Raw genomic sequence first — 14,506 nt, 5'->3', positions numbered from 1 at the left:
TTGCTGTGTAAACTTTCACTGAAAACACAATACATATTTTAATTTTATACATATATATATATATATCTATATAAATATAAAGAGTAAGGACTTTAGAGTGTGACTCCCTGGGTTCAATCCTGACTCTACTGCTAACAAGCTATGTAATCTTGAGCAAATTAATTACCTGTTTTGGGCTCATCATCAATAAAAAGAAAATATAATACTGTCTATTTTCTTGGGTGGAACCCCTAGATGGTGCAAATGGTTAAGAGGTGGACTACTAATCAAAAGGCTGGCAGTTCAAATCCACCCAGAGATGCCTCAGAAGAAAGGCCTTGTGATCTGCTTCCAAAAGGTCACAGCCTTGAAAACCCTAAGCAGTAGTTCTACTCTGCACACATGGAGTCACCATAAGTCAGAATCGACTCCACAACAAGACCAACAGGATTTTCTAGGACAGTTTTGAGAGTCAAATGGGATAATATTTGTAAAGTCTTAGAATGGTGCCTAGCACATAATAAGTGCTTAATAAATGTTATTTGTTTTTCTTATTCTTTATTCCAACTAGAACATTAGTTCAAACTCCTCTTCCTCAACATCATGGCTTTTCATTAGGTAGTCCCACCTACTTATCCAATATTTTCCTCTATTCCTTAACACACACTCTAATCACATCAGTCTCCTTAATGACATAATGATATGCTCATTCCTATTTCTGGGTCTTTACTCATGCTGTTTCTTCCAGAATGTTCTTCCTCTCTAAACAAATTCTTTCTCTCTATACAAATTCTACCCATAGTTCAAGAAGCAGCTTTAGTCCCACCTCCTCCATAAAGCCTTCTTTGACCTGTCGCTCTGATTTTGCTTTCTCTACAATTCTGTCAGTGTCATCCAACTCAGCACTCACTTACATGCTCTTGAACTGTTTTCTAAATGTTTCATGTGCCCATGATGTACAACCTGCTCCTGTAGGAAAATTCTAAGCTCCTTGTCACATGTAATTTCTGTAAAAAAAAAAAAAAAAGGCAGTCTAACGGCTATGCAAATAGTAGATGCTCAATAAAACCTTTATAGTGATTGATAACAATCCTTGTTTCATTTTTATTTCCATAAAGATTTTAGTTGAGGATAACTAATACCTTTATACCAAAACACTATCAGCTGAGTCTTGGTCTCTGTGTTCTACAATGCACAAAGAATGATAAATGATGAGTAGAAAGAGGGGCAAAGTAGACCAGAAAGGAAAGGCATGAAGCAAAAATTTTAGCAGGTTTGGGGAAGGAGCCCAACATTCCCATACTCACTAATAATCTGAGGCTTTAAAACATTAAATAAGAAAAAAGGTGCATTTTTTGGATATAAGGTCAGAACAAGGTTCATATTTTCAGTTCCCATACCTCAGGCTTTCAGATTATAGCTTATAAAAATGGATAATATTTATTGAACATTTATTATGTGCTAGGTACTAAATTAAGCAGTTGCCATCAAGTTGATTCCGACTTACAGAGACCCCATGTAATACAGGTAGTCCTTGACTTACAATGTGTTCGAGTTACCACAAACTGCACTTAAGACTGTCCTTTTTTTGTACATCTCATCGTTAGTAATATGTACTACAAACAGTGTTGCAATGCAAAATGTGCTGAGGTTGTCATTCTCATGCCAAACCCCAAAGACAAATAAAGATGGGATATATAAAAATACTGATGATAAAAGGCAATAATAACCAAAAAAAAAAAAAGGTATTCGACTTACATCAGAACCAACTTACGACAGAGTCATCAGAACAGAACCCCGTCATAAGTTGGGGACTACCCATATACCTGATATCATTTAATCTTCAAATTGATCTTATGAGGCTGGCAATATCTCTATTTTACAGAAGAGAAAATTAAGTTCAGAGAAGTTAAATAAATTGTCCAAATTTTCAAATGATATGCTAAATTGCCTGGGGCACATTTATTTACTAGTATGAAAACAAAATATACTCAAATAGAAAGATGTCAGGCATCTGTAATACTCATCCCAAGAGGTGACTGTGCCAACACTGCCTCCTAAGAATAATACTGATCCATTTGGTTTACCGCTGATTCTACAGAATAAGCAATCCTTGCAAATAAAGCATCAACATAAGATTTACCACCAGGGGGCAGCATATAAATAAATGCTACAAGGTCTCTTTCAAAACAAACCTCCTCTTATAATTTGGTGGAAGAAATCAGTCAGTTACTAAATTCAAGTTTCCCAGCCAAGTTCTAAGTTCCTCATGCTGTTTACTGTTCAAGTGAGTGATGGGATGATTCTACTGAATCCTAAATTGAAGCCACATCAATTCAGGGACAGCTAGATGTAGGATGCTGCGGGCTCCCAGGTTTCCATATCAAAGAATAGAACAAAGTGACATGACTTCAAGGCCTCTTATGACCACAGTTGATTCCTAACACACCTTCCTACTACCTGCCTCTGACAGCCCATCCCACTTTATGAGCACATAGCCTTTCAGCTGGGAGAGAAGAGGGCCACACTCATGTTAGAACAGAGGTACACTATTCCCCAGGCAGATGGAGAACATGATGTCTATAAACTATACTACTAATGTGGAAGCAGCATGTAATAGGATCTTCCAATCAGGTACTCACTAAGTCTGTGTGAATTGGGGAGATATTATATCACAGAGCTATCTCACTCTTCCTTACCTTTACCACTTCCAGCTCTTCCTTGCTGGCTGCCTGCTGTTTCTCCAGCCTAGTACTTAACTGAGAACAGATCTAAGGGAAAGAAAGAAAAGAGAGTTCCATTACTAGAAAATAGAACGATTCTTGCAGCATGTGCTCATAACTGTTTATCAACTCATATATATTAGTCTAGCATCTTGGATCATTGAACAAGTTTTGCAAATGAGCAGCAGTGAAAATGCCAGTCACATCTGCAATGAGCAACAGAAGCCCAGAGGGTTCCATGGTAAAGCACATCTCTATGTCAATTGATAGAAAGAGATACAGGATAGATTTGGTTTCCTTCTGTCCAGTTTCGTGACCAGTTCCAATAAATTCCTGGTCTCACCTTGGAATCTATCTATAGAATCTTCGCTGAGTATCTGCTTTGTGCAAGGTACTATACTGGGGATCTAATGAAAAGAATTCTGAACCAGATACGTTTCTTGTCTATGGTCACAGAAGTTTCCTTAAGAAGCAGTAGTGTGAATCAAACAAAGTTAAAATGGTTAAAACATAACACAGACTGAAACTATTACCACGTTGTCTGGCAGCATAGCATATAAATTCAAAGCTTAGGTGCTGGAGTTTAAAACTGGTCCAGCTTCTACTATTTTCTAGCTGTGTGACCTTGGGCAAATTCATTAATTTTTCTAAGCCTTAGTTCCCTCATGTGTGAAAAGTGTTGTGCTGTGACAACCAAGTGAAAAATATTATGTAAAAGATAAGTACTGTTCCTGGTCCATAGTAAGTGCTCAGGAAACAAGGTCTATTATTATTATTATTATTGGTTCTGAAATAAGGTACTAACAAGTACTAGGAACAGGTCAAAAATAAGTGATTTCAAAGCAGAAAAACAAATTTCCGTTTAAAAAATATTGAACGTTCAAGTCTACTGACTGAAATAGGAATCATTTATTTTAGAAAAACTAAAGAAAAATGGTTAGGGAATGGCAAATTTTAAAAGGGCAAATTGGGCTAAAATCTTATGTAGTCTACTTCTATTATCAAAATAGACTAAAAAAAAAAAATTCCAGTATACTCAAAAATAGCTCTAGAAACCAGAGCCCATTTGTTGAGTTCAGTCACCAATTTCTCCAGATCCAAACCTGGGGAACAATTGATAGGACTGTAAATTATTAATTAATTAATTTAATAGAACTGTAAAAAGAAGCAATCTCTCTACTAGCTTTTTCGAACATATACCCTTTTAAAATAAACCAAACCAGTCTGAAATACAGCCAATAATAGCCAACTCCAACTGTAAAATGCATTTAGATTAAACTTTAAATTCTAATTATCGTCAAACAGATGGGTCTGTTGCCTTTTACACTACTTGAAGTGTTTGCCAGGTAATATTCAAGAATAGTCCCAAGGATTACTATTTGAAGAGTGCCACATACGGTGGCCAACCATGGCCTAATGTGACAATGAAGAAAAAATGCATTTGCACAAAGCGCATGTCTTTAACTTTCCTTGTGTTGGTTAATGTCTAACCATTCCTTCTCCTACTTACCCAAATTCAAAACCTCAAGGTCACTTTCAGTGATTTCCCTTGTCTAGCAAGAAATGACCACCTTCTGCTTCTCCCTCTTCTCCATATTCACTGTAATTTACTTTAGTTCAGAGCCTTATTTCTTCTCACCTGGACGCTGGTGTTGGCCTCTTACTGGTCTGGTCCATGTCCTTGCCCATGGATCTCTCCACTTGGTTCCACAATCCTCAACGGGACAGATTAATGCCAATACTATGTCTCCAACCATGCCACTCTCCTGCTGAGCAATTCCTACAGCCTTACAGAATAAAATCCAAACTTCTCAGCCTAGCTCTGAAGACCTTTCTCGATCTGGGCCCCAACTCACCTTTTCTTCTCTTCTGTACTCGAAACTCTTGCCAAAACAAACTTGTTTCTGATTATTAACCTACCTCCTTGCCTTTTACACATGCTGTTGCCCTTCTTCCATCATCTCCTCATCTCCTTCTCCATCTCCATCTATCCAAATCTCATCTAGCCTTGATCACAGCTGAAGTCATCCCTTCTCCAGGGTCTCCTCATTTCCCACAACTACTAAGTTCCCTTTCCGCTTATTATGCAAGGTGTTATCTCCCCATTACAGTATCAGCTTCTAGAGGAGAGAAATTGACTCAAACTACTTCATCTTTTTGTTGTCCAAAGTATCAAGCCTTGCACGTAGTAGGCATTAAATAAACATTTGTTAATTATTATAAAAGAGTGAAACAGCTCTGGAGCCTTATTTTTAAGCAATCTTTCACGAAGGTGAGGAACCCTTATGAAAAAATGTTGATAATATATGAAGTGAACTAAAGTTAGTTCCAAAAAATAGCATAAACAATAACTGACATTTTTATTTACCATATTTTTACACAAACAACATGTGCCTTCTGTGTTTGTTTGCCACGCACCCTCCCGTTGTGAGATATTGTCGTAAGTGCTGCTGTGCCAATTTTTTTTTACATGTTGCTGTAAAAAAAATTAGCATCACATGCTTATGAAAATACCTTGCAGGGCGAGGGCACGGTTGGCAAACAAATGTAGAAGGCGCGCATTATTTGTGTAAAAATACAGTATATAGCAACAGTGTATATTCAATATATTACCTCTAGTTGGCAAGATTAAGGGAGGCTTGTTTTCTTTGTGTTTTTTTACACTTTTCTAATTTTCTACAAGGAGCCCTGGTGGCACAATGGTTAAGTACTCTGCTGCTAACCTAAAGGTCGGTGGTTTGAACCCACGAGCTGCTCCGGGGGAGAAAGATGTGGCAATCTGCTTCCATAAAGGTTACAGCTTTGGAAACCCTATGGAGCAGTTCTACTCTGTGGGGTCACTCTGAGTCAGAATCAACTCCACAGCAATAGGTAACAGGTAATTTTCTACAGTGAACATAAATTTAATTGCAAGGAAGAAAAACATTTAAAACAACAACAACAAAACAGTGAGCATCAGACTTCAAACTCCTATATGAGGCAGGAGACCCAAGGGAAATCCTTGGATCAGAAGATGGTGTAGGGTGCTGTTAATTCTAGAAACCTGGAAGTTGATCACTCAAGGGTCTCTCAGGGATGGCAGGATTCCTTACCATTGGAGCTGGGATGAGAGCTTTCTGGGACCACGCTGGAGATAGGGTGAGAAACATCCTCACAAAACAATTTGTGTATAAATTCTTTAATAAGAAACTAATTTGTGTTATAAACTTTCACCTAAAGCATAATAAAATTAAAACAAAAAAACCCTGCAATTGGGGGCAGGGGGGAAACATCCTGAAGGACCCAGAGCTCTCCTTTGAAGGGCATTGTCCAGTGTATGATAGAAAGTTTCCTGCTAGTGGTGCTTGCAGTGGGTAGCACCACACAGCCATGTGGGAAAGAGGGCTCTACAGTCTGTACTGAGACCGCAAAGGATAAATTGATCCCTTAGCTATTAATATAGTCAGTAAACTTTACTCCTTGGCAAAGAGGTAAATCGTACTATTGTGATCTATTGGAAATTAACTTCTGATCAGGACAGAGACAGGATCTCAGTGGCAATAAGAAGTCTCCAGTCCCTTCAAATCTACCAAACATTGTAAACAACCAACAATTGCTTTGATCAATTAGACCTCCCAGTTAAAAGCAAGGATGTCCAATCACTGTCTGTCTCAGAGGGAAGAGTGAGCCACCAAATTTAATGAATCTATTTCACTGTTCTGGAAATTCTAATCATAAAAATGTCTCTTCCTCAAAGAAAAATAAAAACAAAAAAAATAACTTCTATAGCAACAAAAACCACAGTGGCATATTACCTGTTTATACTCAGCAATGATAGCTGTAGTTTTCTTTATTTCATATTCTGCCTTCTCCAGCTGTTTCCTGAAGACTTCTTTTAGCTAGAAAGAGTGAGAATGAGAAACATCAGGATTCAGCCAAAATTTAATTTTTTAATTTTTTTTTTCTATTGTACTTTAGATGAAGGTTTACAGAACAAACAGTTTTCCATTAAACTGTTAGTACACATACTGTTTTATGACATTGGTTAACAACCCCACGACATGTCAACACTCTTCCTTCTCGATCTTGGGTTCCCTATTACCAGCTTTCCTGTCCCCTCCTGCTTTCCAGTCCTTATCCCTGGGCTGTTGTGCCCCATTAGTCCCTTTTTGTTTTATGGGGCTGTCTAATATCTGTCAGCCAAAATTTTAATAAATTTTGACAAACATATATATTCAAGTCTGCATGATTCATAGTCAACGACAATGTTAACAACTATAACTGTATAGAAGAAGCCCTGGTGGCGCAGTGGTTTAAGTGCTAGGCTGCTAACCAAAAGGTCAGCGGTTCAAACTCACCAGCCGCTCTGAGGGAGAAAGATATAGCAGTCTGCTCCCGTAAAGATTTATACAGCCTTGGAAACCCTCCAGGGCAATTCTAGTCTGTCCTATAGGGTCGCTATGAGTTGGAACTGACTCGACAGTGATGGGTTTAGGTTTTTTTTTGGATAACTATATAGAATTTCCCCAACGAAGTTACATCCTGATAATTTGAAAAACCTAATCATTTCCAAAGATGCAGAAATCTTACTCTTTTTTCTCTGACAATTATAAGACATATGGAATCTTATTATAAAACTGCTTATGCTAAGTATTTATCTTATTAACATATTATTAAGTATTCATTGAATCTTTATCCTTATAGGAATCTAAAAACATCAAGGCAACTTGCATGCTACATTTGTTACTCTAGATGTTATATTATCAACTACTAGAAAAGAAAAATGTAGGCCTTTTTATTCATAGTCTGCTACTGCCGCTGCTGTTACTTCTCCTAAGGTAAGAAAAAGAGGCTTTGAGGACTGGAGTCAGAAGAAGGTGAAGACAAGAGCTCTTGGTAAGGACAGGAGATTCAGGGTCCAAAGAGAGTGACTTTAAAAGAAGCTAAGGTTACACATAATGCAGGTACTTGTTATGGCCATTAAATGTTAAATTATAAGTGCATACGCAGAACCACAGCTATTTTTGTGGCCCAGCACCTCTAGAATTCTAGGTACAAGGGAAGGTTACGGTGATGAAAAAACTCAGGCGCCAGCAGATAAAAAGGAAAGAATTCAATTCCTCCAAATTTTTGAACAAATAATCAATCAAACAAAAACTAACTCTGCTTAACCTTTAAGTACATAATCAGAATAAACAGATGAATTCTACATCTCAGCATCCTAAATTATTAACAGGGTGTACTCTCTACTTGCTAATTCATAAGTTACTATAATTTATAATTGAGTTCTTTATCATTAGGAGATTTCTAAAATATCTTTATATCTGCTACATTCTAAAAGCAATTGGTAGGTTATACTTATTCAAACTTAGTTGCTTATATTTATATAGTCTCTATTCTCTAGTTTACATAATTTGACATAAACAATAACTTTCTTGTAATAATGCCCCCATTGACTTCAGGACAGGCTTAGCTAGCTGAGAGACTTTGAGCAGGTCTCATTTAATTTATTTAAGCCATAGTTTCCTCATCTGACAAATGAGAATTCCTGCCTCATAAGGGCATAATAATGGAGGATATATGTATACGGAGAATGCAAAGCTTTTTGGATCGTTTTTGCCAGGTACTAGTAAGTGTTCAGCAAATGTCCCATTCCTTCCCATTTTAGGTATCAGTACTCAAGGGCAACTATATGTCTGTGGAACCATGGAGCAGGTAGAGCATGGGTAACTAACATTCATTTGATAAGAGCTTTGATCTCCACCTAAAGTCCTGATGTAGCCCAAAGAAGTAAAGAGGTAAAGAAAAACAAAACAAAATAAAAACCACCAAGAGGCCTAGATAATCAAAAAACTAGCTAGTCAACCCCTGAAAAATTTTGAGTTGGTAAAAAAAAATATTGGGCCATATAGTAAATGCCAATGATTCAGTTCATCATTTTCTAATGGGAGAAAAAAATCACTAAATACTTTGTATAATCCATGGAAGGTGCTAAATGACACATCCCTCCTTCACGTTTAAGTTTATTGGAACATTTTCTGGTTTCTTGGATATGGACCTTTGAAATGCTTTGTTCTCTGTTATACATTTAGTATTACTGATGTCTCAGAATAAAACTCATTAAAATAAATGAGTTAATAATCATGATTTAAGAAGGTTCTTCACTTTATTAGTTACATTAGTAAAATTCAAATAAGCTCTTGGCAGTGGCCTTCACTCGGTTTTGAAGAAAATCTAATCTGTGTCAGCCCCCTAGCTGGTGCTGACAGGGATGGAGAACATTGGTGAAGCCACCTGTTCTTCTTAGACAAACAGAAAGTTCCAACCGCTTGGGCTGAGAGGCCCCTCCTATCACTATTCTACAGTCCTTTGTAATGGTGTATCTTCCAGCTGATTAGCCTCGAAATTCATATGCAGACTGTCGGGTGCTAGCTTCAAGGCTGGTTCCCAAACGGTTTCTTTTTATACTCCCAGGGAATAGAAGGTTTGAGTGCTCTGCCAGGAACATTGGTGCTTCTTCCAAGGCACAAGCCAGGAAAATTAAGCGTGACTGATTGAGGCAGAGGCTATCTGGCAACTCCCAGCAGAGATCTCCGTAGGCTTTGAGCTTAACAGTCCTCATAAACTACTTCAGAGAAGTCAATAATCTTGGAGATACAACATGAAATTCGCAGACTTGTCAAAGCTCTTGGATCATAATTCTAAGTTACTAAACTTAGAGAAAACTCAACACTCTTGCTAGACATCTCAGCTAAAGCAAACTCCTAAGAGCTGTTCAAGGGTAGAAAGGCTGCCTCCTCTTCTAACACCCTTCAAGAGAAGTTGTCAAGTCTCATTGCTACTAACATTTACTGCTTCCACTTACCCTTGGTTTAGAATAAATTATTTTACTTCTTGTTTATTTTATGATATTAATCCTCTCTCCCTATCAATATACCTGTGTAAAGAAAAGCCCACAGTTGCCTTTTACCTGGGCAGTTTCTTCCTCTTGCTTCCTCTTTTCTTCCTCAGTCTCCACCAGCCTCTGTTTGGTCAGGAGGAGTTCCTTATTCAATACATCTGCCTTGTCTTCTGCCTGCAAAAGAGGGCATGACACAGCCTAAACAGGGTGAAGAAAGTATATATATACTTTCTCCAAACCAATCACAGGCTTCAGTTATTGTTCCAATATTACCGTAAGCCATTCTTTTCCCTCCTAGCTCGCCCAGGGGGTGACCGCTTTCATTGAATGCCAACTATACCAGGCACTTTGCATAGATTATCTCTAATCCTCACAAGAATAATTATTTTACAGATAACAAAAATGACGTTTGGAGAGATTAAATAACCTGCCTGGGGTCACATATCTAATATCAGAGCTGTGATCTGAGTATAAATTTGAATGACATCAAAGCCCCTGCTCTTTCTAAATGCCTCTTATACATTTCCCTCAGATATCACAACAGCATTCACTCTGAGGCTATGTAGATGGATCTGATGAATGAGTAGAACCTCATATAGAAGCTTCTGGACAGTGGTGCATGGGGGTGGATTCAGAGAGTCTAAGTAGACAAGCTGATTAATGGACAACAGTTAGGTGAGAAAATTCATAGACCAGCTGAGGTAAACTGACCCACAAGCCACTCACACAGGACAGCAAGTACAGTGAGGAAAAACTAAGAGCAGAAACCAGTGGCACAGATGGCCGTGAGAAAACCTGAAGTATGGATCATGAATCCAGACAGAAAAGACTGTATTTCTAGAATGGCCAGAGAGAGTACTCTGGTTTTAACTTAAATGCAGAGACAGAATTAATGATGAAAGCACTGTCTGTATATTTAACTTCACTATGTCTCACGTACTTTGGACATGTTATCAGGAGGGACCAGTCCCTGGAGAAGGACATCATGCTTGATAAAGTAGAGGATCAGTGAAAAAGAAGAAGACCCTCAATGAGATAGACTGACACAGTAGCTGCAACAATGGGCTCAAACATAGCAACGATCGTGAGAATGGTGCAGGACTGGGCAGTGTTTGGTTCTATTGTATGCAGGGTGGCTATGAGTCAGAACCGGCTTGACGGCAACAAACAACAACAACCTGTGTGTATTTCACAGTTTAGGCCTCTCACCTCATCCTTTATATCTTAGCTTCAAGTTCACTTCGTCAGAGCAGCATTCCCTAAGCCCTGCCCCACTCACTCTCATCTAAATTAGTTCCCTTGTTTAAGTCATATTTTCCTTGATAGCACTTAGCACCATCTGTAATGACAAATTACATGTGTAATTGATTTGTCTTGCCCACTAGACTGCAAACTCCAGGAGGCAAGGACCAAGGCTCTTTTGCTCATCACTATATCCCCAGCACCAAGCGTAGTGCCTGGCACAGAGTGGACACTCCTGTATTTGGGGAGTGAATGGATGTAGCTCTCTGAAGTCACTGCAGAAGCAGACTGCGTGGAGTGGACGTGGAGACAGCATGATGAGTTCAGCAGAGAAAGCCACAGATGCGGAAGAGAAGCAGCTATTTGAAGAAGCTACCCCTGGCTGACGGCAGCACAACATTATCCAAGGAATTGTGAAAACTGGCCAGGTTGCCTTCTGTCTGTATTTCGCCATATCCCCCACACGTCCAGATGGCCTGGCCAGCAGTATGCTGGGTACTGGCAGAGAAACTGCGCTCCAGCTTTTCTGTTCTCACTGTCTTAGAGCTCCTGATGTCCCATATCCCAGTGGTTATAGCTCTGTTATCAGATATTTTGGAACTGTTGGAGAGTTAAGGTGAAAAAGACCCTTTTAAAGACACTGAAATTTATTGTGCTGTATTAGATTTTAGGGAAGGGGGAAACTACACAGCAAAAAGAACATACTAAAATTAGAGACTGATCTCAAAAAATGCAACACTTATGTTGCAAGTTAAGTTTTCATAAATTTTAAGATATTTAATGTAGATTATGGGAGCCCAAAACTGAAAATCCTAGAACTGCAAGTCAGACAACTGAAGTTACCTACAAAGCAGGAGTACCTCCCAAGTCTCTGTTGGAGCTCTTGCCAAAAAAACGAAACCCATCACTGTCAAGTTGATTCCAACTCATAGTGACCCTATAGGACAGAGTAGAACTGCCCCTATAGGGTTTCCAAGGCTGTAGTCTTTATGGCAGCAGACTGCCACGTTTTTCTCCTGCAGAGCAACTGGTGGATTCGAACAGCCAATCTTTTGGTTAGCAGCCAAGCGCTTAACTACTGTACCACCAGGGCTCCAGGATGGTCTTAGGGCTGCCTATCAACTGTAACTGTGGTTAAAGTCCTACCCTAGAATGCTCTTTCATCTGAGCAACAGCCCTGCTACTAAATAAGAATGCAATGAATCCTCTTACAGCACACCCAGCAATTTGTTTTGTGAAGAGAGTCCTTTAAAAGTATGTATCATGACGCTATGAAATAAATCTGTTTTGTAAGTGCAGCTTCTTGTAGAGAAACTCACCAAAAATTTTAGTTTTTTGTAAACTTTTGAATTTCAGTGAAACTTTTCATAAACATAAAAATTTATGCTGAGATGACGTATTGTTTTCATTTACACATTTTCTCCTAGACAGTTTTCACTAGGTCCAACGGAAAGCAATATCATTCTTCTTTCTGTAGTTATCAGATCCGACATCTATAGCAATTGCTGTGGGTCCCGTATGAGAGGAGGCCCACAGTTTCCCAAGAAGCTTTATCCAGAAGGTCTCCCTCTCTGTTAAATAGTGAAGCAGAAGTGATGTTCTGCTCATCAAAATAGGGCTAGATCTGAAATAACTTAGTTCATTAAAAACGGTCTTCTGGATCTTTGTATAGTTAGCAATTATACTTCACTAAAGTAGAAATCAGGAGCCCTGGTGGCACAGTGGTTAAAGCACTTGGTTGCCAACCACAAGGTCAGCGGTTTGAACCCACCAGCCGCTCTGTGGGAGAAAGATGTGGCAGTCTGCTTTGATTAAGATTACAGCCGTGGAAACTCTATGGGGCAGTTCTACTCTGTCCTATAGGGTCCCTATGAGTCGGAATCGACTCCATGGCAAGTGGGATTTTTTTTTTTTTGTAAGTAGAAATCGTCATTAATGTTCAGTGAAGGTCTAGGAATATAATACTGAACAGACAGATACTCAAATTCTCTCTCTGAACCCAAATTGTAAAACCTTCACTGTATTTTGATAATAAGACTGATTTGAACATTGTCATTATTGCTTCTCCTAATCACTTACCAACATCTTATAATGTCTGATTGATTCTGAAACTTGTAATTGCCAGCTAAGGCTTCTGAGTGTGATTCTGAGAGAAACACGCACTGCAGCATGCGGTTTTTAATCATGAAAGAACCGACCACCTGATCCAAGGCTCATCTCATGTTAGGGGTCAAAGCTTTTCAGAAATGATTTCTGAAAGAATTGGCCAAGCCAATTGTTCAATTTAAAACAAAATCAAGTAATTTGCCATCTATTACATGTAAATTCTGGTCCAGTACTGAACTTGTTATGGTTAGAGGGAACCTAGACACAGCCTTCGGTGAGAAAGTACTAGCTGTATCTCTTATTTCTTGCTCCTAGGGAACAGGGAAGGACAGGAAGAGAGCTGAAGGCAGGTAGCAAGAGAGACTGAAGTGGTGATGCTGCATCTTTTCTCATTTTGAATCCCTGAGAAGTCCTATTTAAGGAGTCTGAGAGAGGGTGAGTTGTCAAAAGAAAAGGCTTCTGGCACAGAGAAAAACTGAAGAGCTTTTGGTGCCCAGGAAGCTGGAAGCCAGCACTAAAATGACAAGGGTAAGGAATAACTTATTAAAAAAAAAACCCTAATTACCTAATTAGTGTTTGTTTGCTTTACATATTATCTCAAATACAATCTGCTTTCATGGTTGATTATAATGTTTGCCAAAGTTTCGCTGTTTTAATTAAGACATCTGATTTTGATAAACCGGGAATGGAAAAGTACTGGGCAAACTGGCTGAAGGCAGGCAAAGCTGGTATTTTTTATCTCCAGCTATGCCCGTCTTTGAAGGCTGCAGGGGCAGGGCACCTAAACTGCAGGGACAGCTTTTTGAGAGGCAAATAAGCCCTGCTGAAGCAGAAACTGCAAAATCGGAAGTTAGGAGGGGATATGCATGCAATAGCAGTTTTTTTTTTGTCCTTTCATCTAGATAACAAGTTTCAAAAGGTAAGGGCCAGGTCTTACTCATTTTTTTAAAGAGAGAAACAAAGTGAAGCATGAAAGTGGGAGGAAGGAAAGGAGGAGGGAAGGAAGAAAGGAAAGAATCTTTTAAAAACTTATCCAGCACCCACCCACGTGAGGTACCCAGTTACTCAATAATCAGTAATTTCAGGAGTACCCATAATTGCAGTCATTCTAGACTGATCCAGAAAAAGGATTCCCTTGGTGGTGAAAACATTTTTAAAATCATATTTTTTCTGATTATTAAAAGTTACATATTGTTTTTAGTTGTCATCGAGGTGTGTGCAGAGTAGAACTGCTCCATAGACTTTTCAAAGCTGTGACCTTTTGGAAGCAGATCGCCAGCCTGTCTTCTGAGGCACCTCTGGGTGGGTTTGAATGGCCAACCTTTTTGTCTAGTAGTCCAATGCTTAACTGTTTGGGTCACTTAGGGAAAAAAGTTATAATGTGTATTATTACTTAACCAAGGATGGTTAAGTAATTTAAGGTCTTCCTATACATTCCCTGGTGGTGTAGTGGTTAAGTCCTATGGCTGCTAACCAAAAGGTCGGCAGTTAGAATCCACCAGGTGATCCTTGCAAACTCTAAGGGGAGTTCTACTCTGTCCTCTAGGGTTGCTATGATGATGGCAACGGGTTTTTT

At 38.9% G+C, this 14,506-nt stretch overlaps 1 protein-coding gene across 11 annotated transcripts in view; it reads right to left on the bottom strand.

The window, feature by feature from the left end:
- RABGAP1L (RAB GTPase activating protein 1 like) overlaps positions 1 to 14,506 on the bottom strand; it is a 775,464-nt gene that overhangs the window by 9,080 nt on the left and 751,878 nt on the right. For 9 of the 11 annotated variants that reach the window (XM_004372833.3, XM_023728048.1, XM_023728045.1 and 6 more), the window contains 3 exons: positions 9,652 to 9,756; positions 6,497 to 6,580; positions 2,679 to 2,750 (listed from right to left, as the gene is read on the bottom strand). In XM_004372833.3, coding sequence (XP_004372890.1) covers positions 2,679 to 2,750; positions 6,497 to 6,580; positions 9,652 to 9,756 — 261 coding nt within the window. Of the gene's footprint in view, positions 1 to 587; positions 987 to 2,678; positions 2,751 to 6,496; positions 6,581 to 9,651; positions 9,757 to 14,506 lie in introns of those variants that run through there. The other 2 variants (XM_023728049.1, XM_023728046.1) reach the window with 2 other exon arrangements.

This window comes from Trichechus manatus, unplaced genomic scaffold, assembly GCF_000243295.1.
Source record: "Trichechus manatus latirostris isolate Lorelei unplaced genomic scaffold, TriManLat1.0 scaffold00021, whole genome shotgun sequence".
Lineage (NCBI taxonomy): Eukaryota > Metazoa > Chordata > Mammalia > Sirenia > Trichechidae > Trichechus > Trichechus manatus.
The sequence above is the reverse complement of the archived record's forward strand: the minus strand, read 5'-3'. Positions and strand labels throughout refer to the sequence as shown.